Genomic DNA, 23,970 nt, shown 5'->3' on the forward strand with positions numbered 1-23,970 from the left:
AATTTCTTCTCCTCCATTTCTCCATCCTGTCAGGATTTGGGGGTATACACACATGCCAGGCATATTTTTCAGGCCATTGGGTCTGGGATTTGAGCCATAGTCGGCATGTGGGGTCTGACTCCCTTAACCACAATGCTACAGGGTCCGCCCTAAAAGAAGCATTTCTAAAATAGCTAAGGACCTTTTGAGTACTGCAAAGACACAAGCCATCACCATTAAGAAGACAACCCAAACGGGAGTTGATTTAAATGATGATCACCTGCTAAAGCTACACTTGGAGAAATGCAGGATTCTGTGTACAGCAAGCGTGTGTTCCACATTCACCTCGAATGGAGAATAACACTGGTAAATAACTGATGGGGTGGGGAGAGGGGCAGCGCCGTTGATTCGCTTGTACCGGAAAGCGCTTCTCTTCGCCCTTTTGCTTCCTCTTGGGTCCAGCTGCCTTTTCTGTTTCCCCTCTAGTATTGATTGCCTCATTGCTTTGAGCAAGGACATTCAGCCTGAGATGAGAAAGAGAGCAATAATGGCAGCAAACTGGTCTGCAAAGATATTAGAAGTTTCTAAAATGGCCAAATGACATGCATAGGGGGAGGAGATGCTGCTCAGTGACTGGCAGATACCGTAAAATAGAAACTACGGGCCATTGCAGCTGTGAAAAGATTGTGTTAAAGAAACAGGATGACTGTGGTTTACTGTGAGCATCAATTTTCCTGTTGAGCATTTTTACAGGAAGTTGAAGAACAAAGCCAAATTCATCTTAATTAGTTCTAATGGTTTTCAGATCTTAAATACGTCCAACTAGGTTTGCATTATAGAGGAGTCTCTAAAGAATAGAATCAAGAAAAATTGTGAGTAGGAACCCCAAAACGATGTGCTTTGTGAAATCCAGGATGTTAGCAGCAATTTGAATTTGCTAAATGATTTTATGTTTTCAGCGTCACTTGGAGTAGATTGATTCATTGCCTTTGGAATGAATGCCCTTGCAGTTGTTTTTATGGTGGTAATAACTCAGTGTAAAGTTAAGAGCCTTTTCTCATTATAACACTGTTGAGTTAAATCAGCCTACAAAAGAAAGCTGAGGCAAAGTGGGTAAAACAAAAGAACTTATGCGGGCCGGGGTTAAGATGATCACCTGAAGGGCCAGCAGGTGGCGTGGTGGTTAAGACAGACAACATAGTCAACTCTCGCAGGGTCGACTACAGTTCGAGTCCCAGACCTGGATATTTGATCTCACTTTCACACGTGCACTTTTTCTCTCTCTCTGTCTCTCTCTAGTCAGTGCACATGCCCTATAGCAAATTTAAAAATAATAATTAAATTAAAAAAAATCACCTGGACACCACAAAAATCAAATTGTCATGAATACAGTGTGCTAAGGTCTTACAGATTTCAGGATGATTTTAAAGGCAACGTCCCGAATGAGAGGGAGGAGCAGCAGGGAGTCTTATATAGCAGCAATTGGTTGAGTTCTACAATTATGAATTTAGCAGGATAATTTCACTATCCCCTGGAGTCATTTTGTCATTAAGTCATTCCCTTGGCTTAATTTTGGGCCAACTGTGGAGACAGTGAGTCTGTAATGTCAAGGAGGAATGCATTTAGGCAACAAGGATGCTCATCAAACAAAAATGTCCAGCCAGGCTAGGTAACATCTTGAGCTATTTCATGTGCACATTCCTGAGAAAGCCACTAAATGTATATAAGTTTTATTTCTTTATCAAGCTGACTTCCAATTTTTCTTGGAATTTACTGTTTTCAGGGGAAACTGGTCTATTTGGAGATCTATCCGCTCTCTCAGAGTTTCAGTTTAATGATAGAACATTTAAGCATGAGTAATTCCATTTTGGTCTGGTATGTTGGGGGCCTAGCAAGGAGCTTATTCCAAAACAGTGGCCTCTAACACTTTTTAATTAATAGTTATATGTATTCTAAATTTAATTCTGTTAGTATTTTTAGTCAAACAAAAACAACTGTGTATGTATGTGATATTGTATGTGTGTATGTGTGTGTGTGTGTGTGTGTGTGTGTGTATCAAGAGAGAAGTGTATATATATATATATATATATATATATATACCCAGGGTGATTACACAACCTTCTCCTCCGTTTTCCTCTTGGGATTTTGGATACACATGCACACATACCCGGTATGAACTTTAAGCTGCCAGGCCCGGGACTCAAACTGCCGTTGACTACGTGGAAGTCCAGCAATGTAGCCACTATGCCATCTGATGATCCCTATATATTCATTTATAAGCAAGAAGGACTTACATCAAAATAACAAGAATTATCGCTGGGTTTTCTTTACCCCAAGCCTTTTCTTCAGTGTGTTATTTTCATCTTTGTGTATTTCAGGTTGTTCTCTACAGTGCTTCTTTTTTAAGCAGGAAAAAAAATTGAAAAAAAAAAAACTAGCCTAAGAAACAAAGAGTACAAAAAATACATGAAAATATGTGTAAAACGTTTTATATATGTATATATATATATATAATGTAAAATAGACATAAATGTAAATAAAAATAAACTACAAATAGAAAATAAGGGCAAGAGAGCAGATGGATCTTTTGATCTGTCCTATTGTGTTATTTCTAGGCACCCTCCTCCCATACAGAGCAAATAAAATACTCCTCCCTTGATTCAACCTTTTTGAGAAAAAAAAGTTTACTTTTCCTCATTTTAGGTATGATAGCGTTTAAGGGTGACTTCAGGGGAGACTTATAGACTAAAACGGTTTATATATTTAAATCATCCAAAATAGTGATGAAATATAACGGATGAAGCTACACCTTCAATTTTCTCTCTGAACCTGGCGCCCTACTCAGGATTAGATGTTGGCCGTCTGATGATCATCAGTTGTTTCATTGAACTGTTGTTTCATTGGGGGAATTCTCCCCTCCTCATGTCGTCCTGTAACATGGGCCTCACACAGTGCCTTTGAGATGAATTTTAAGCTGAATACAAGAAAGTAAGAAACAAATTATTTAACTAGCCCATTCCCTGTATCCTAAGGAAATCAGTCATTTAACTTCCACGGATAATTCTGGTTTCTTAGATGAGCTCATTGAAGAAGAACTCATGAGTTTCCTGGGGCCAGTGTGGACTTAATTGTATGCTGTGGAGGAGCCATGACTGGCCAGACCATTAGTCAGGAGTGGGGTGTCCCTGGTGACCAACATGACATATTTAGCAAATGTGTCCAGGCCACAGGATGTCCTAGTCGGTTTGTGTTTGATCAGTGTGTGATGTTGTCTAACCTGAGGGTTAGACCATGCTGTTGACCTAATGGCATTCTAGTAAAGCCAGTGACACCAACCATTTCATTCACAGAATTAGGAAAGCCCAGAATTTCTAAATATCGATGTGTATTTTTATGTGTGTATATGTTGTATATATATATAAGGGGGCAACAAAAGAACTAATAATTGTAGTTTAAGTCATTTATGCACAATAGTCTACTCTGTTCTCTCAACTCATAAAACCAATTTCTTTATAAAAGATCCCTCTCCTCTCGATTGTTTTTTACCTCAAATTTTATGATTTTTTTCAATGATTCATTCCATTATTAAATAAAGTTTTGGCAATCACCTCATACCTTAGGGTTCAGGCTCATTTCTAAATTTATTTAATGCATGATAGTCAAAAAATATCTTGGGTGAGAAATCAATTGATCGATAGTGTTTTCACAATGGGTAATACACAAATATGTGTTGTTATAACTGTGTGTTGGAACCAGCAGGTGGCATGGTTGTTAGGTGCTGAACTCCCACATGGCCAACTGCAGTTAGAGTGCCGGACTCAGCAGCTTGAAAATCACTCTGGGTGTGTGTGCATGTGTGCCCAAAATCCCAGGAGGAGAATGGAGGAGAAGGGATTACAGTGTGGCCATCTCCCCAGAGAGTGATTTCTCACTGTCCATCTCTCTGTCTCTCTCCAGCAAGCACAGGTGCAAGAACCTAAAAACAAAACAAAAAAACTTTGTGTTATCTTGCTAAGACTGCCATAACAGAAGAATACATATTAGGGGAATCAAATAACAGAAATTTGTTTTCTTGGATTCTGAGGGCTAAGAGGCCAGGATCACGGTGTCAGCAAGTTTGGTTGCTCATGAGGCCTCCCTCTGTCATTTACAGATGGCTTCCTTTCACTGTGTCTTCACGCTTCCTCTGTGAGTGCACACCCCTGGTGTCTCTTCCTCTTATGAGTATACTAGTCATGCTGGATTAGGACCCCACCCTCATAGCTGCTTTTCTTTTTTTTTCTTTATTGACAGAGAGCATGCACACTCATCAGAGAGGGTAAGAAAGCACCTCCAGTGGGCCATGGTCACACCACAACTTCTCCTCCTCCCTCCCTCCCTCCTTTCAGGATTTTGAGCATGCTTGCATTCAAGCCTGGTGTGCTTTTCAGGCCATCTGGACCAGGATTTAAACCACAGCTGGCCATGTGGGAGCCGGCTCCCTGCACACAGCACTTAACTAGTGTGCTCTGGGGCCAGCATCCTAGCGGACTCACTTTAACTTATTCACCTCTTTAAAGACCCTGTCTTTCAATATAGTCACAGTCTGAGGTACTGGAGGTCAGGGCTTCAACATGAATTTGGGGGAATACGGTTCAGTTCATAACGCTGTGTGAAGACGACAACAGCCTTTTCTGTCCTTTGAGCTTTTCGTGTGTGTGTTCACGTAAAACTCTACACACCAGGCGAACATTTTAGGATATTCTCTTACAATGCCTTGCTTTTCTTCTTATGATGAAAGTTATTTAAATGTTGAAATTATTCTTAAAAAATAAATGAATAATTCTCAAAAGTGTACATAATTAAATGTTCAATGTCTAGAGTAAGGAGTGGGTGAGGGGTAAGTCTCAGCAATTGGAGAGGTCCGTGACTTCCTACTATGGGAGCCCACCCAGGCCAGGGAAGCAGGACTCAGTGCATGGCTGATAATGAGGCAGGAGAGCCCAGACCATCTAGCCCTAGTTCTCTTCTTGTCCCAAGGCCCCTCCTGGCCCCAGGACAGAGCAACCTTTCCTGCCAACCTCCTGTGTTTCAAGGGAAGAAGCAGATGCAGCGAGGCCCGGTGGTCAGGCTGCTTGACCTGACCAAGTTGATCTCTGTAGGAAGAGGCTGACTCGTGAGAACCAAACCCATAAAGGTTCCAGTTAGTTGACCAGAATCCACTCTCTCCTAGGTATTCAGATAACAGGATGACAGCAGTGAGTTGGTGAACATGGGACCAGATGAAATGAATGAGTCTTGAGGGAGATTTTACCACCAAGCATAAACTGTTCCAAGGAGCCCATCTATCAGGCCCAGCGGACAGACCAGGCTCCCAGTCAGGCATGCAGCTCCACTCACAGCCACTGTAGACAAAGCCAGGGCCATCAGCTCAGTCAGAGTCCCTCTCTCCTCAGGACTCAGAAGCTTGCTCCCTGTCCTCACTTTCACATTAGACAGATCCTAGACACAGCTTTTGATGGCATACTGTGCCAAGCCATGCCGACAGCTTGATGCTCACCATTTCACTGCATCCTCCCAGCCACTCCCCACTGACGACTGGAAAAGAGAGGCTCCAGGAGGTCACATCCTTGGCCCAGATTCTTAAATGGCAGAGCAGGAGTTCAGAACCCAGTTCAGGCCTGATCCAGGTCCTCATGTTCTCACTTTTTCATTTCAGAAAGCACACTGATGTCTGGTAAAGCCCAAAGGACTCCTTCTAGGACTGTTTTAAAATGCATAAAACGAAATAGAGGGGATTACAAAGGAAACTTATTGTATCAAATTACGTACTTCTTTATGAACGGTTTAGACAAGATCTGGTGACAGAGGTAAACATTGTCAGAATTTCAAAGGAGAGCTGCAATAATTATAATATGATACCAAAATATCATGTGAGATGCTATTGGTGAAAAGCATCTCTGTGGTTTATAGTCTGCATATCATTGAAGGAAATGCGAAATTTCAGTTAGAGCTGAGTGGAAATAATATGAACTTGTTTCCATCCAAGTTCACCCACCCCTGAATTCTAGCCACAGGCCCCATGGGTGTGTGGGTCCCATCAGGGGTGCCTGGTCTGTCAGGCTCTGGCTCTGGTATCCTGTCTCTGAGACAAGCCATTAAATCCAGGAGAACAGCACCCCTGAGTCTCCCAAGTTGGAGGAGTTCCACTTCGTGGTGGAGTTGGAGGCTTCCAGGAAAGGGAGTCCCAGGTTTCACACTAGCCAGCAGGACCAAGTGTTGGCCCAGACCTCACAGTGCACAGGGGCGATGTTGGACGCCATTTTGGCAAGCGCTCAGCTTGTGTGATACCTCCCTGGGCCTTTCACTCTGCACCTACTTAGTAAGGGTCCTGCTTTGTTCCAAGTATCAGAGAGACAGCCAAGAAGGAGGCCTAGCAGTGAGTCTAGCATGGCGGGCATGAGATTGGTCTTTGTTGGCCCACACGGTGAATAAGGTGGCAAGAGTGAAGGCTGGGCTTCTCTAGACTTCTCTCAGCCTGGAGAATTCCAGTCTACACCCTGTAGTTATTTGGCTAGAAAGGAGTAGAGACTACCTGGCAGCCTCGGTAACCTATTAGCAGCAGGGTGGAAGTGGGAAGAGTTCATCTAGACAAGAGTGAGAGCAACGGGACCGGGAGAGCAGCAACATCTCTCCCTGCACAGACGCAGAAAAGAGTACTTACCTCTGCATCACCCTCAAAAGTGAGAGCCTTCCCGTTGTTCATCTAAGTTGGCCAGGACAGGAAGCAGCACTTCTAGCAAGACTTTTTAATAGCTTCTTGCACCCTGAACTTTGGTTTTGCCTGCTTCTTTCTTTCTTTCTTTCTTTCTTTCTTTCTTTCTTTCTTTCTTTCTTTCTTTCTTTCTTTCTTCTTTCTTTCTTTCTTTTTCTTTTTCTTTTTCTTTTCTTTTTTTTTTTTAGAAGTTTTTGCTATAGGGCACAGGCCCTAGCTAGAATGACAGAGAGACAGAAAGCAAGAAATCACCCCCATGGGAGATGGCCACACTGCAATTCCTTCTCCTCCATTCTCCTCTCAGGATCTTGGGCACGCATGCACACGCACCTGGCGTGAGTTTAAGTCACCGGGTCTGGGACTTGAACCACAGTCAACTGCATGGGAGTTGAGCGACATAGCCATTACACAAACTGCTGATCCCTTGCCTGCTCATTTCTACAATCTGACCATGACCCTGGCTCTGGCCACACCAGCCCTCTGGCCCATGTAGTTCATACAGTCCCCCCAAGGAGTTGTGGTCCAGAAGTTTATAAGCCAGTTAGTGCACAGACAGTGCTCAAACAGTGACAACAGAGAAGTAATTGTAAAATAATTAAGGAGGACTTTCAAGATGACAGGCCCCTGAAGGGTCCCCATTCCACAGTCTCGCCCTCACCTCAGTTCAAGTTGATCTCTGCAGTCAGAGACTGACTCATGAGAACCAAACCCAGAGAGGTTCCAGTTAGTTGACCAGAATCCACTCTTTCGTAGGTATTCGGATAACAGGATGACAGAGGTTAGTTGGTGAACATGGGACCAGATGAAATGACTGAATCTTGAGGGACATTTCTCCACCGAGCACGTGGATAAACTGTTCCAGGGAGTCTTTCTCCCAGGCTCACTGAGTGGGCTTCCTGCTTCCTTGGCAAGCCACCTCTCCCAGCTCTGGTAAGGCCATTGATTTGACTCCACATCTTTGCCAGGTGGTCAGGCCTGAATTCAGTTTCAGATCCCTGTTCTTCCTCCTGGTCCTAGGACATGTCCAATTCTGAGGCTTCTGACAGCGCCTTCTGCAGTTGGAGAACCCCTTCATAGAGGCTCCCTAATGCAAGCACCCAGCCCTGTTTGCGTGTCTAGTTGGCCTTTGGTTGGGGAATCAGTGTCGTGTAGAACATGTGTTAAGGAACACATTTCACAAGAATCCTTGTCCAAGTCAGTCCCTTATTGAAATTCAGTTAAAGGTGTAGCACTAATCAGCCTGCCAGAAAATGTTTACACATTATTAAAAGGGCCAGGAGTGAAGTGATGTCATCCAATGAAAGAGTGGGGACTGAAAGGACTTGATTTGAATGAATTGCCCTAGGGCGCTTTAGTGGACGCACATGTGTAAAATGGACACAATCAGGCTAGTTGTGCAGAGTCATTGCAGTTAGAGCAGTGTAAGTAGGGAACCAGCAGTTAGCGTAATGGCTATGTCACTGGACTCCCATGTAGTCAACCGTGGTTCGCGTCCCAGACCCGGTGGCTTAAAACCCACGCTGGGTGTGTGTGCGTGTGTGCCCAAGATCCCGAGAGGAGAATGGAGGAGAAGGGATTGTGGCGTGGCCATCCCCTCTGGGGGGTGATTTCTCGCTTTCTGTCTCTCTGTTTCTCTCTGTCTGGCGAGTGCACGCGCCCTATAGTGAAAAAACTCTCAAAAAAAAAAAAAAAGAACAGTGTAAGTAAACATCCTGGGTCCAATTTATTTTCAATAAATGGTAGCTGCTCTTGCTACTGTGGGATTTTTTTTTTAATTTCATTTTCTAGACAGCCCACTTGGAACAGAACTGTTCCAAATTGCCTTAATTCTCACTTTCCACAGCTATGTCAAGCCCAGCAATGTCCTTTCAGCTTTTCCATTCCATTTCTATTCACAGAAAGCAAGCTGTCTCACAGGATTGTAATACAGAGTATTTGTTTCACGGTATGAATTTTCCGCATTAAATTTTAGCAGCTGAACTAAATTAATACTTCAAATTCTGAGAAATTGTTTTCTGCCATTAAGAAAAAGGAAAAATAATTCTATTTGAAATTTGGGATTCACATTTCATAGAAATAATAATAAACTATATATGTGTGTATATATAGTTGCTGTAAGAGAGGAAGAAAAGTGAGAAAGCCCTCTGCAGAGGGGATGGCCATGTCACAATCCCTTCTCCAGTCTCTTCTTGGGATTTTGGCGTGCACACACATATACCCAGCATGTTTTTCAGGCCACAGGTGTGAGACTCAAACGGTGCAGTCACCTGCCGGGGTCCAGCCTTGGCGGGGGTGGGTTGACTCATAGGAGGCGGCACAGGTGAACAGAAACAAAAATTAGACTAAGACCTCAATGCCTCTTAGCATGTCCTCAGCCAGCCACAGCCAGAGCAAAACTCTGGTGCCAATCGTCACCCTTGTGGTATCCAGCCGCCTTAACCACCACCCCACCAGTTGGCCCTAGAAATAATGTATTTCAAGTAGTCAGTGTCCCAGGCTGCCCAGGCTTAAGGCTCAAACTCCACGATGGAGCTTTCCAAATTGTAGTGCATATGAATCACCAGGGATCTTGTTGAAGTGCTGAAGCAAATTCAGTGGGGGCAGAGGGGATTGAAAGTGGGCTTGCTTGCTTTCTTTCTTTCTTTCTTTCTTTCTTTCTTTCTTTCTTTCTTTCTTTCTTTCTTTTTCAGGTCTTTGCCATAGGACACATGCTCTCACCAAAGAGAGGGAAAGTGAGAAATCACCTCCCGGGGGGATGGTCTCACCACAGTCCTTTCTTTTCCATTCTCCTCTTGGGATTTTGGGCACACACACACATGTTTCTGGTGTAATTCTCAAGCTGCTGGGTACTAGGTTTGAACCATGGTCCACCATGTAGGAGTCCAACACCTTAACCACCACACCACCTTTTGACCCCAAGAGCAGATTTTCTTTCTTTCTTTCTTTCTTTCTTTTTTTTTTTTTTTTAATGAGGTTTTAGCCTTAGGTCACGTGCACTCACCAGAGAAAGAGAGACAGAAGTGGTGAGAGGGAAAGTGAGAAATCTCCCCCCAGGGTGGCCACGCCACAATCCATTCTCCTTCTGGGATTGTGGGCATTCATGCACATGTGCCTAGAATGATTTACAGGCTATTGGATCTAGACTCCAACTGTAGTCGACCACGTAGGAGTCCTATGACATAACCACCATACTATCTGCTGGCCCCAAGAGCGGACTTTCTAACAGCTCCTGAGTGCTGCCCATCCTGCTGATCTGGAACTGCACTTTGAGTACCAAGGACCGGGTGGAAGAAGCTGGCATTACTTAGGTGCAGAGCAGGTGTGGTATGGCCAGGACGAGGGTCTCAGGTGAGGCCCAAGAACAGGACATCAAGGAGTGGGGACAAGGCTCATGGCTGGTGTAGTTCCCGGGTGCCTCCTTGCCATCGTCTCTCCTGCTGTTGGTGTTGCCAGGCTGCCCCCTCCACTGCTGTTACCCCCACACTCTTCCACCCAGCCATAGCCAGGCCTTCCCTTTGTTCCCTGAGCAGACACACTGCAGAAAGCACCTCTCTGGTAAGCAGCCTAGACGCCATAGTTCTTACTCTTCCTCCTGCCTGTCTTTATTCTCTGATCCCACAGGTCGAATATTCCTTATCCAAAATACTTGGGACCAGAAGTATTTCAGATTTAAGATTTTTCTCGGATTTTGCAATATTCACACATACACATTGAGATATCTTGGGGAAAGGACTCAGGTCTAAACACAAAATTCACCTGTTTCATATACACTTTACACATGTAAGCTGAAGGTGATTTTATACAATAGTTTTGTATTACAACACTTGACTACAACCTGGCACGTGAGGTTAGGTGTGGAATTTTCCACTGTGGCATCATGTTAGTACTTAAAAGTTTCAGAGTTTGAAGCATTTTGGATTTCAAATGTTTGGATTTGGGATGCTCACCCTATATACGGAGGTACTAAGGAATGCAAAGATAGGAGTGGCTGGTCACCGAGTGCATCACAGATAAGCACTAAACCCACGCCCCCCCCTCCATCCCACCTGCCTCACTCTTCTCTTCCCATCACACGCTATCCCTTCTCTCCCTGGAGGGCTGGGAGCACTTTGAGGGCAGGACAAGAAACAGAGTCATCTTAGTGTTCCTGCAGTGAATACCCAGAGCTAGGCCAGTGGCAGGGATCTCTGAGAAAATGGAGAAGAAACCCAAGGGGGAAGGGGGACTGGGGCAGGAATGGAGAGTAAGAAAGAATTTCATCTTAAAAATGAATGAGGAAGAAGAGTAGCTTGAAGCAATTTGGTTTTCCATCAACTTGGCCAAGATACATTTCTAGTAGTTTCATGACAACCCTCCTGCTTACTCAGGCCTCATGCCTTGAGTCTGCTGTTCCCCTGCAGTGGGTAGTGAGCAGGGGGAGACACTGGATCAGGCTTCTCGTCTCTTCAGGCACCTTGGCTTAGCATCCCCCCTGCTCAGTCCTTCCAGAACAGCAGCATTCTTAGCAATGAGGTAAAGATAACCCCATTCGTTCTATTTGTGTGGGTTTATTTATTTTTGGTAAGAGGTTTTTGCATGCGCCCACCTGCCTGGGAGAGAGACAGTGAAGAGATAATGAGAAACCACCCCCGCCCGGGGCGATAGCCAGGTCACAATCCCTTCTCCTCCGTTCTCCTGCTGGGATCTTTGGTATGCACACGCATGTGCCTGACTTGAGTTTTAAGTCACCAGGTCCAGGACTTGAGCTGCAGTCAGTCATGTGGGAGCCCACTAATGTAACTGCTATGCCCTCTGCTGGCCCCAACGTCATCCCTTTTCAAAGTTAACCAATGAGGCCAGCCTCATTGCATAATGATTAAGGGAGCCAGGTCTCACATGACTGACTACAATTTAAATCCTGGCTCCAGAGGCATAAATAGCATGCCAGGGGTACATGCACATGCATGCCCCAAATCCTGACAGAGTAGAGGAATGGAGGAAAGAAGATTTTAGTATGACCATGCCCCATTGGGAGGTGCTTTCTCTCCGTATGTCTCTGTCTCTCTCTGGGGAGTACAAGAAAATAAAAATAAAGTAAAAAAATTAAAATTGACTTAGGTAAAGTCAATTGACTTAGGTAAAGTCAATTTGGGGGAAAAGAAAGATTAAGACAGTATTCCTAACAAGTCTAATGCATGACTGTGCTTTGTTTTGTTTTTACAGATCTATCAGCAAGACTGTTGAAAGCCTGAGTGTCCAAGATGCCCGTCCCTCCCCCTCCAGCACCCCCACCGCCCCCAACATTTGCGCTGGTGAGTGTCACACCATTTTCCATGCCTAGAAAGTCAGTGCACAGAGATTGGTAAAGTATATTTGCATTCTGGCTTAAGTGCAATATGGCAAGCTCTCCTGATGCTCAGCCTAAGCCAAACCCTGAGACCGAGTGAACTATGCACAGCTTGATGGGTTAGTTTGTTTAAGGTCTCCTGCAATGCATAGCGCAAGTGTGGAATGTGGATGGTTAGGTTTCTTCTGCCTCATCCATCTAGAGATACATGCTGGCCCAAGATGGGGCACAGGAGCAGTTCTGAGACCAGCACGCATTGTTGCTGTTCAAATGAACTCAACATCCAGCCGACAGTCCAGAGACCCGTCTCTGCAGTGCATCCGTCCATGAAAGTGTCTTCCAGTCTCACTTCTTTCTTTCCCTCTGCCTTTTCCCTCTTTCTTCTCTTGGTTTTTGACTGATTTCATCAATCTACCACCACCTCTTCCATATACACTCACACACCCCCTTTAAATCTAGCCCCACATTTAGAAGTCCACTTCCCAAGGGAATATTTTTTACAAGACTTATCCTGGTCCCTTGATACCCCCATCCTGGGAAGTACACCTTTGTCCAGGAAGTCGGCAGCCCTTTGCATGGTAATACGAAAAGTCTCCGAGACCCACTCCGTTAGAAAGGCTTCTCCCAGCAGGTGAAGCAGCCTCACACTGGTGCCTTCATTTTTCCCATGGGGAAATTGGACTCAGAGAGGAAAATTCTCTGCTCCAGGTTTACGTGAGACACATTTCTGTAACCAGTCTGAGTTTGGAAGCTAGCTGGGGGAAACTGACCACTAATTAGCCTCCTGCTACTCAAAGCATGATCCTCCAACTGATTGTTAGAGTCCAGGAAGATGAGACAGAAGTTAGTTGAAAGTGAACATTTAGAAATATTCACAGTGGGGCCAGCTGGTGGTAGCAACCAGATCCCACATGGCTGACCTTACGGCTGGCATCCTAGACCTAGCGGCTTGAAAAACACACCAGCTACATATACATGCGTGCCCAAAATCCTGAGAGGAGAATGGAAGAGAAGGAATTGTGTCTTGGCCATGCCCCCTGCCAGGTCCAGGACTCGAATCATGGTCAGCTGTATGGGAGTCCAGAGCCTTAACCACCATGCCACCCGCTGGTCCAGGAAAATAATTTTTTAAAACTATTCCCCCATGTAGGTAAGTTTTAGAAGCCCTGATCTGGCAAACATAGCGAAATTCATTTATCAGGGCCAGCATGTGCCACGGTGGTTGAGGGTGCTGGACTCCCACATGGCCAACCGCGGTTCAAGTCCTGGACCTGGCAGCTTGCTTTCTCACTTTCCCTCTTTCTCTCACTCTGTCCCTCTCTGATCACATTAAAAATAAACAAATAAATAAAGTTAAATAAAATAATTCTTAAAAAAATTTTTTAGAAAAGAATTTGTTTGGGGACCAGCAGTTAGCATAGTGGCTATGTCACTGGACTCCCATGTAGTTGACCGTGGTTCGAGTCCCAGACCTGGTGGCTTAAACTCATGCCAGGCGCGTGTGTGTGCGTGCCCAAGATCCCGAGAGGAGAATGGAGGAGAAGGGATTGCGGCGTGGTCATCCCCCCTGGGGGGTGATTTCTCGCTTTCTGTCTCTCTGTCTCTCTCTGTCTTGCTGGCAAGCGTATGTGCCCTATGGAAAAAAAAAACTCTCAACATAAAAATAATTCATTTGTCAGTGTTATTCCAAAAGTGTGTTTTGTGTACCCCTGCTGGATAGTACATGGATTAATTTTTTTAAACTGTAATTCTCTTGTGTTTATTTTCATGTGTGTTCTAAAAATTATAACTAGCACATGAAATCTGAGGTTTAATAGTGAGTTAATTTAAAATAAAATGTTTATTCATTGAAAAACAGTATCATAAGTTATATAGCAAATTGACTTGATGAAGCATTAAATGATTAATGGCACAAATGGCATGAGAAGATGACAGAAATCATAAATGTGAACCAGAAGGACTGACATTTAGAAAATCCTTGTTTATCCTGTAAACGCATTTCTAGCATGATTCCTAACTCAGAGCAAGGCCCTGGAGAAAGAAGACATAGGGATGGACAAGGGAAAGATGTGCTGGTGGCCGTCACAGGACACTGTGCTGGTGGGGTAATGCACTGAGGGCCCAGGCCTGCCCCGTGAGAGGGGTTAGCACTCACGAAGATCAGGTGTCAAGATAAGTTTTGTAGCAGGGCCAAAGCCATGAAGGTTGCTGACCCAAAACCATTAAGAGTTCTCCTATGGACATATCACTTAACCTCTCTAGGCCTCAGATATTTTCTATCCTTCAAATGAAAATGCTGGATAATTTCAAAAGCTCTTACCAAGATGTTCAAGGTATAAAACAAACTTCAGAGTAATAGAAGATAATCTCATTAGCAAAAGCAAGCTTTATATGCAAAGAACATATCTGGAAGGGTAATTAAGGGCCTCATAGGATTGCTCCAGGGGAATTTGGGGGATTGATGGGGAAGGAGCATTTCAGACCCACACTTACCCTTCTTCTGTCAGACTTTGGGGAAGGCTCTGGAGTCAGTTTGAATCCCAGGTCTTCCTCTTAGTAACTAGGTGACTGGGGCAAGTGATCTAACTTTCGTTAGCCTCTGTGTCTGAATAGTGAAAGTAGTAACTCACAGGGTTGACGAAAACTAAGTGAATTAATATTCATAAAGTACTGAAAACAGTGTCTGGCCCAGAGTAAAAAGTGATATCAAGTGAGCTGTTGCTATCACAAGCAAGAAATACTTCATGAGTTAATTATTTCAAGATGCTTCTAACTTAATACAATTCTGTTTTTCCTACTTCTGGCTTTCCCTGAGCACTCCCTCTCCCTCCAGCACTGATAGTAAAAGCAGAGTGAGGTCTGGAGCCATGAACTTGCCCAGGGTTACCTTCCGTGGCCCTCACTGACACATCTGAAATCACATCTCTTTCAGAAGGGTTGGTCCCAGCCTAGAAGGATCGTCAAGTCCCCTGGAAGGACCATTGGTTTAGGGACAGCCAGACTCTCCCTGGGAACAGAGACGACTAAGCACGCTTCCAGGCATGACCAATATAGGCACATGTCTACTTCTGACTCCATATGTTGGATGTTCCGTGACTCCACTCCCTAAAATAACCCAGATGGAATGAAATACCAGTTTCATAGTCAGAGTCTTTTCTAGGAATTCTGTAAATATAAGAAAATACCTTTTCTTTTTTTTTTTTTCTTAAAGAGAGATTTTTGCTATAGGCACTGCACTTGCTAGAAAGAGAGAGAGACAGAAAGTGAGAAATCACCCCCCAGAGGGGATGGCCACACCACAATCCTTTCTTCTCCATTCTCCTCTCAGGATTATGGGCACACATGCACATACACTCGGCATGAGTTTTAAGCCTCCAAGTCTGGGACTTGAACCTTGGTCAACTATGTAGGCGTCCAACAACATAACCATCATGCCATTTGCTGGTCCTGAAAATACCATTTTAAAACAGTGGAATAGCCACTCTGCAATTTCTGTGGGTTAAGCTTTCAGAAAAGGTTTCAACATCAGAAACACCTTAGGCCCTAGGGGCATGAGGGACCTTTAAGGGGTAATAAAAATATTCTGCATCTTGATTGTCGTAGTGGTTACATGAGTATATATATTTGTCAGAACTCATAGAACTACAAACCAAGGGATGCTTTTGCCTTATGTAAATTATATCTCAGTAAATCTGACTTAAATTGAAAAGATCAAAAAGGCATTGTTGACAATGTATACAGAAAAAAAATACTTTCTAAATTTAATGGGTTCTTAAAATTATTTAGCTGACCTTTTTGCTAGATAATTCTTCCCTTGAGCTAAGTTAGTTCAAAAGATGAAAAAGGGAAGATAAATTTTGGAGAATGGAGTCCAGAATTATCCTGCAGAACCCTCTCTGACTTAAAGTTTTTTTTCTTATATCTAACCATCTAACCCTAACCTGGCTCTGTTGGTTATGGCCAGACCATGGTCTGGATTTTCAGAGATTTTTATCAGGGGCTGATTCTTCCTGCCTTAAAAAATGAATGCAATTTATTGCTGCATCTATTCCCAGGTTTCTTGGTCTTTAAGAGGGTGACATGGGTTCTAAAACATCTGCAGAATTTACAGTCTATCCCCAAGGACCTTAATAGCAAGGACCTTCCAGTACCCTACCTGTCCTAACCGAGCATTGTAGGGCATGACTTTAAAGCAAGAGATGAACGCACATTGTATGGTTTCCTCAGGCCAATACAGAGAAGCCCTCCTTGAATAAGACGGAGCAGGCTGGAAGAAATGCTCTTCTCTCTGACATCAACAAGGGGAAGAAACTGAAGAAAACAGTCACCAATGACAGAAGCGCACCGATACTGGACAGTGAGTGAAAACTTATTTTCCATGGAGATAAATGGTTTGTGACCTAACAATCAACTCTACCCCTCCCACTTCACAAAAAAAAAAAAAAAAAAAAAAGATTTTTGGTTAACAACAGCTGCGAAGCTAGCAAAATAAGGGACTGTGCCACTCATTGTAGGCCATGACTTTGGCTTGGGTTCCCCTCTCATGCCGCAGGAAGCTAGTATAATAATTCTTTGTCTGAGACATACACAGCAGTGATTCTCTGAATTCTTCACAACAGTTTCTGGAGATTAACCCATTGCTTCTGGCACTGTAGATCAGGAGGCAGCATGAACTGTGGAAAAAGCCCTAGCCTTAGAATTGCAGGATGTGAGTTCAAGTCCTGGTGCTTCCATCACATGTTCTCTCCAAGCCCTACTGTCTTCATATCGTAAAGTAGACACGATAATGCCTGTTCTCCTGACTGCACAAGTCTATTGTGCACTTCAAGTGAGAATGCCTATAAAAGTGCTTTGTGGTCTGCAAAGTATAACTCAAATATAGGATATGGTTATTAGGAGCGTGGAGATGGAGGAAATGAGATCACAACCTTGTTTAATCTACCCATCTAAGCCTGAGATCCTTTCTGGAATAGGCTATGTATAAACACAAGTATCCATAACACAAAGGTTACTTATTAATATTTACAACAGAATGGAACATCATCCAGGACTAGAATCTACTGGTAATTAATAATCACATTTTGAGACTGTATCCTCACATTCCTAGACTTTGCCACTGCCGCCAGATGTCCCTAAGAGTCATCTGAGATGAGAGATCCTATAGGAGGTAGAGTGATCCACTAAAAATTGCCATATGGAGCTTTGTAGACTTGTAGACTTTGTAGAATATTGATGCAGGATTTTAGCAAAGTAGAGGTTTAGAGGGGCTTAGGGGAATCTCTAGGAGAAGTCCCTAATGGGTAGAGAAGGAAGAAGGATCAGAGTTAAGAGAAAACACTGGTATTTGGAAAATGGCAGGGAGGGGCGGGGCCACCTTTGAACATTCTAAGTTACTGGGTAAGGTTCTACAAATGTCAATGTGGCACCCCTCAAAAAGGAATTGTGGGGTTTTTTGACTGTTTACATAACACATTCTGACCTCTGGCTCAAAGTACCCACAAAAGCGATAAGGTTATGGTAAAATACCTTAATCCTCCTGATCAGTGTCACAAGATTCTTCCTGAGAGGAGCCCAAAGCAGTCACTTGTATCCGGGTAGCCTTGATCCAGCAGCTATGTGAATCATGGTCCCTGGTATGGTACCAGAGGAGTTGTCAATCTTTAGGACAGAGACCAGCAATTCTCTCTGCTATAGGAGGGATTCTAGGGCTCTAGAGATGTGAGTATGAATTTCCCACTGATACTGAAAAAGACTGGACAGACTGGACATATTCCTGAATCCACTAGGGGAAACTCACTGTATTCTTCAAGGTTCATTTCTCCTCCCATTAAAAGGAAATAGTGTTAGTTTTTCTAACTGCTTAGTGCTGTTAACAATGTGCTTTGCTTCACAGAAACAGTACAACCCTGTGCATGCCCTGATTGTCATGCACTTATGTCAACACCTATACTACGGTTCCAAGCTTTTTGCAAGTGGTGAAACTTACCTGTGCTCTCGTATTCATTTGCATGTGAAACCCCCCTGTGCTCGTGCCAAAATATTGAAGGTGATGGTGCCTGAAAGTTCTTGGATTCAGCCCTGTCTTGCCATTTACCTTCTGCTGAAATGAGTTGGATTCAGTTAGCTATCTTCAACTGCTGCTTCTCTGTCTGAAAAATGGACAGCTGTTCCAGTAAGAGCATTACTGGAAGATACAGCGTACCCGTCTCTGAACTTGCCCTATCATGTAAATGTGTCTTATATCAGTGCAGTATTCTGAAATGTATCATTCACTAATGAATAATGTATGAATGACAAGGGCAATGTTAGTATTATTGGCAATAACAAAAATTAGTAAAGACCTGTAATTTTATATGGAAGCAATTGTGCATATATACTTCTAGAAATAGTTATTCTATTAATAGTTTGACTTATCCTGTTAGGCAAAGTAATTCTTGTTAGTTCATTATCAGATTATTTCTTCTACCAGCAGAGCATCCTAGGAAGCTCCACACCTAGAACAGAGGCAGAGCTAACGCAAACTTAAAATGAACCTAATTCAGATAAAAAGAAAACACACGTGAATAAAATCAAACTCCAAAAGCAGATAAGAGATATGAAGCAGATTTTCTCAAGTTAAGGATGGTATTGTAAAGTTGTATTCTAAAACATTTTAAGATCTTGAAGAAATTAATGTTCTAAGTAAAGCATAAATTAACCCAAATTAGTGAATTTTGAAAATTGGGAAGTCTCAATGAGCAAGGAAAGATGAAAACTTAATCAAATTATTTTCTCTTCAGAAAGCTTTGGAGCCAAATTATTTTCTTAGTCAATTCTTTCCAATTTTAAGAAACAGTGAATCCAAATGCCATCTAAACCATTCCCAGACTTAGGGAGGGATGGAAGCTGTCTACCAGGTGAACTGCAGCTGGCATATGACTCTCACAGCAAAATCAGACGGCAGCAGCACGCCCACAAAGGCTGTATGTACTTCACTGGTTTTCAGCCAGGGCTGTTTGTCTCCCAAGGGACCTGTGGCAATATCTACAGACATTTCGTGTTGTCACAGCTCTGGTGGAGTGGGAGTGCTACTACTGACATCTAGTGGGTAGAGGCCAGGGATGCTGTAAACGCTCTCTAAGATGAGGACAGCCACCCACGACAAAGAATCAGCCAGCCCGGACTGTCAGTAGTTCCGAGGTTAAGAAACCCTACATAGCACTTATGATCAGTCATAGATGGTACAATACTAAGGAAAAATGCCCCGAAATTTCAATTCAATAGTATGTTACAAGAATAACGAATTGAGCTGGCACTATAGTCTAGTGGTTAAGGGAGCCAGATTCCACATGGCCAACTCTGCAGTTCAAATCCTGAGCCTCGTGGCTTGAAATACACACCAGGTGCATGTGTGCCAAAAATACTGACAGGATGGAAAAAGGAGGAGAAGGGATTGCAGTGTGACCATGCCCCATAGAGGGGTGCTTTCTCCCTGTTTTTTTCTTTCTCTCTCTTTCTCTGGTGAGTGCACATTTTCTGTAGCAACCTTTAAAAAGGAGAATAACTAATAAGACCAGGGTTTACCCTAATTTTTTATTTACTTTTATTTGTGATAGAGAACACATGCACACGAGAGAAGGTAAGAGAGAAAAAGACAGACAGACAGAAAGCACTCCCATCAGGCCCAGTCACACCGCGATCCTTTTTCCTACAGTTTCCCATCGTGCCCATCATATCAGGATTCCGACTTGCTCACAGACCCAGTGGGGCTGGGACTGGAACCTGGCCTCATGTGGGATCTGGCTTCTGCACAGCACCTAACTGCTGCACTACAGGCCAACCCTAGGCCACATGCATTACCAGAAAGAGACAAAGAGAGGAAAAGTGAGAAATCACCCCCAAGAGGGGATGGCCGTGCCACAGTGTCTTCTGCATTTTCCTCCTAGGACTTTGGGCATGCATGCACACAGAGCTGGTGTCATTTTCAAGCTGCCAGGTCCGAGACTCAAACCATGGTTGACCATGTGGGAATGCAGCACCTTAACCACTATGCCAACTGTTGGCCCCCAGGTTTAAAACCTATTTTTAATGTTAGAAAGTTTATTTATCCATTATATCAGATAAGAAAAGCAATATAATCATCTAAGTAGATTTTGAATAGTCATTTGATAAAAGTATATTCTATAAGGAAGTCCTAAAAACCTGAGACAGGGGGTCAGGCAGGTGGCGTGGTGGTTAAGAATGCTGGGCTCCCACATGGCCAACTGTGGTTTGAGTTTTGGATCTGGTGGCTTGCTTTCTCACTTTTTTCTCTCTCTCTTTATCTCTCTTTGTCCCTCTCTGGCCAAATTTTAAAAATAATAATAATAAGTAAGTAAGTAAAGTTAAAGTTAAATAATTCTAAATATAAAAAGAACTGAGGTAGGAAGATCCTTCCTGACTGTGAATATTTATAAAGGAAGAAAACATATTTAAAACCAATAGAATATTTAACTTTTCAAACATTAGAGGTAGTCTCATTAAAAGCAGAAGGTGGTTGCCTTTAGCAACATTAATAATGCACATTGTTATGGAAGTTCAGCCATCAAAGTAATTACCTACATAAAACAGGAATAAGGTCCACAGCTCTTAGAAAGAGGAGGCAAAACTTTTATTAATAATTTGCAGACCACATGACTACTAGAAAATGCAAGATTATACATTTTTTTAAAAACTGTCATTTAGAAAATACAGCAAAGAGGTTTATTAGATAGCACATGAAATTCCTGATGCTAGTAACAGCCAGTTACAAAACGTAACAGGAAAAGCATTTCTTTCACAATTTCAGCAAACAAATGTGTATTTGAAGTAACCGTAACAAGAAGCATAGATAACCTATTATCATAAAGCTACCAAAACATCCAGAAGGTATGAATAAATGGGAAAATAAACACATTTCCAAATGTGAAATCTAAATATCCTAACAGTGTCAGTTCTCCCAGGTTAATTTGTAGATTTCATATAATCATTATCAAAGATACAACACATTTCGGGGAGGACAGGACTTTAAACAGTGTTTAACCTCATAAATACAAACATACAGCACATGCATACATAAATTGTTAAGAGTTCATTTTTTGAGAATTATTTTATTTAACTTAATTTATTCTTTTTCTTTACATTTTTTCTTATTTATTTACATTTAATCCTGTCTTTACAGTGTACAGCATTTCTTTTTTCAGCATGAATACCATGCATGTGTGTCAGTCAAGACAAAGATATTACTACATATATTATCAGCAGCAAATAGCTTCTCATTTTGGGTCAATTAAACATACTTTTACTTGTTTCTTACTCTCCTTCCCCCCCTTCCATACCGAACTTTCTTTACCTCACATTTTATTGATTCGCAAAAGATCTTAAACTAAAAATATGGACAAAGCTAGAATCTAGTTGCAAGTGCACTGTAATTTTCTTCTTTCTCTCTCCACTTCTCCTTTTACTATTAAAAAAAAAATTGCTGAACCTATCAGCATCTCAAAAGAAAACCAAAATCCTTAAATCTGGAAGACAAATAAAAGAAGAAAATCAGTAATGTTTTAGACAAATATCATAGAATTCTATTTCACCAGTTCAGTCCCTCTTTTGTTGACTTGTAGTGTTACTGTGATCTGATCTTATTATTTTAATTTGACCAGAAAGTGAGAGAGGGAGAAAGAGAGAGAGTGAGAAAGCAAGAAAGCAAGCTGCCAGGTCAGGGACTCGAACTGTGGTTGGCCATATGGGAGTCCAGCACCTTTAACCACCATGCCACCTGCCGGTCCCGTGTTCATTTTTTTAAAAAGCAATTCTTTCCAATTTTAAGAAACAGTGAATCCAAATGCCATCTAAACCATTCCCAGACTTAGGGAGGGATGGAAGCTGTCTACCAGGTGAACTGCAGCTGGCATATGACTCTCACAGCAAAATCAGACGGCAGCAGCACGCCCACAAAGGCTGTATGTACTTCACTGGTTTTCAGCCAGGGCTGTTTGTCTCCCAAGGGACCTGTGGCAATATCTACAGACATTTCGTGTTGTCACAGCTCTGGTGGAGTGGGAGTGCTACTACTGACATCTAGTGGGTAGAGGCCAGGGATGCTGTAAACGCTCTCTAAGATGAGGACAGCCACCCACGACAAAGAATCAGCCAGCCCGGACTGTCAGTAGTTCCGAGGTTAAGAAACCCTACATAGCACTTATGATCAGTCATAGATGGTACAATACTAAGGAAAAATGCCCCGAAATTTCAATTCAATAGTATGTTACAAGAATAACGAATTGAGCTGGCACTATAGTCTAGTGGTTAAGGGAGCCAGATTCCACATGGCCAACTCTGCAGTTCAAATCCTGAGCCTCGTGGCTTGAAATACACACCAGGTGCATGTGTGCCAAAAATACTGACAGGATGGAAAAAGGAGGAGAAGGGATTGCAGTGTGACCATGCCCCATAGAGGGGTGCTTTCTCCCTGTTTTTTTCTTTCTCTCTCTTTCTCTGGTGAGTGCACATTTTCTGTAGCAACCTTTAAAAAGGAGAATAACTAATAAGACCAGGGTTTACCCTAATTTTTTATTTACTTTTATTTGTGATAGAGAACACATGCACACGAGAGAAGGTAAGAGAGAAAAAGACAGACAGACAGAAAGCACTCCCATCAGGCCCAGTCACACCGCGATCCTTTTTCCTACAGTTTCCCATCGTGCCCATCATATCAGGATTCCGACTTGCTCACAGACCCAGTGGGGCTGGGACTGGAACCTGGCCTCATGTGGGATCTGGCTTCTGCACAGCACCTAACTGCTGCACTACAGGCCAACCCTAGGCCACATGCATTACCAGAAAGAGACAAAGAGAGGAAAAGTGAGAAATCACCCCCAAGAGGGGATGGCCGTGCCACAGTGTCTTCTGCATTTTCCTCCTAGGACTTTGGGCATGCATGCACACAGAGCTGGTGTCATTTTCAAGCTGCCAGGTCCGAGACTCAAACCATGGTTGACCATGTGGGAATGCAGCACCTTAACCACTATGCCAACTGTTGGCCCCCAGGTTTAAAACCTATTTTTAATGTTAGAAAGTTTATTTATCCATTATATCAGATAAGAAAAGCAATATAATCATCTAAGTAGATTTTGAATAGTCATTTGATAAAAGTATATTCTATAAGGAAGTCCTAAAAACCTGAGACAGGGGGTCAGGCAGGTGGCGTGGTGGTTAAGAATGCTGGGCTCCCACATGGCCAACTGTGGTTTGAGTTTTGGATCTGGTGGCTTGCTTTCTCACTTTTTTCTCTCTCTCTTTATCTCTCTTTGTCCCTCTCTGGCCAAATTTTAAAAATAATAATAATAAGTAAGTAAGTAAAGTTAAAGTTAAATAATTCTAAATATAAAAAGAACTGAGGTAGGAAGATCCTTCCTGACTGTGAATATTTATAAAGGAAGAAAACATATTTAAAACCAATAGAATATTTAACTTTTCAAACATTAGAGGTAGTCTCATTAAAAGCAGAAGGTGGTTGCCTTTAGCAACATTAATAATGCACATTGTTATGGAAGTTCAGCCATCAAAGTAATTACCTACATAAAACAGGAATAAGGTCCACAGCTCTTAGAAAGAGGAGGCAAAACTTTTATTAATAATTTGCAGACCACATGACTACTAGAAAATGCAAGATTATACATTTTTTTAAAAACTGTCATTTAGAAAATACAGCAAAGAGGTTTATTAGATAGCACATGAAATTCCTGATGCTAGTAACAGCCAGTTACAAAACGTAACAGGAAAAGCATTTCTTTCACAATTTCAGCAAACAAATGTGTATTTGAAGTAACCGTAACAAGAAGCATAGATAACCTATTATCATAAAGCTACCAAAACATCCAGAAGGTATGAATAAATGGGAAAATAAACACATTTC

General features: G+C 42.7%; 1 protein-coding gene across 1 annotated transcript in view; it reads left to right on the forward strand.

Annotated features, from left to right (window-relative positions):
* Positions 1-23,970, forward strand: part of WIPF1 (WAS/WASL interacting protein family member 1) — a 98,850-nt gene that overhangs the window by 55,735 nt on the left and 19,145 nt on the right. The window contains 2 exon segments of the mRNA XM_006151117.3: positions 11,936-12,024; positions 16,287-16,416. Coding sequence (XP_006151179.1) covers positions 11,974-12,024; positions 16,287-16,416 — 181 coding nt within the window. The 5' untranslated portion in view covers positions 11,936-11,973.

The sequence above is a fragment of the Tupaia chinensis genome, unplaced genomic scaffold (genome assembly GCF_000334495.1).
Source record: "Tupaia chinensis unplaced genomic scaffold, TupChi_1.0 Scaffold000314_1, whole genome shotgun sequence".
In the NCBI taxonomy this organism is placed as follows: Eukaryota; Metazoa; Chordata; class Mammalia; order Scandentia; family Tupaiidae; genus Tupaia; species Tupaia belangeri.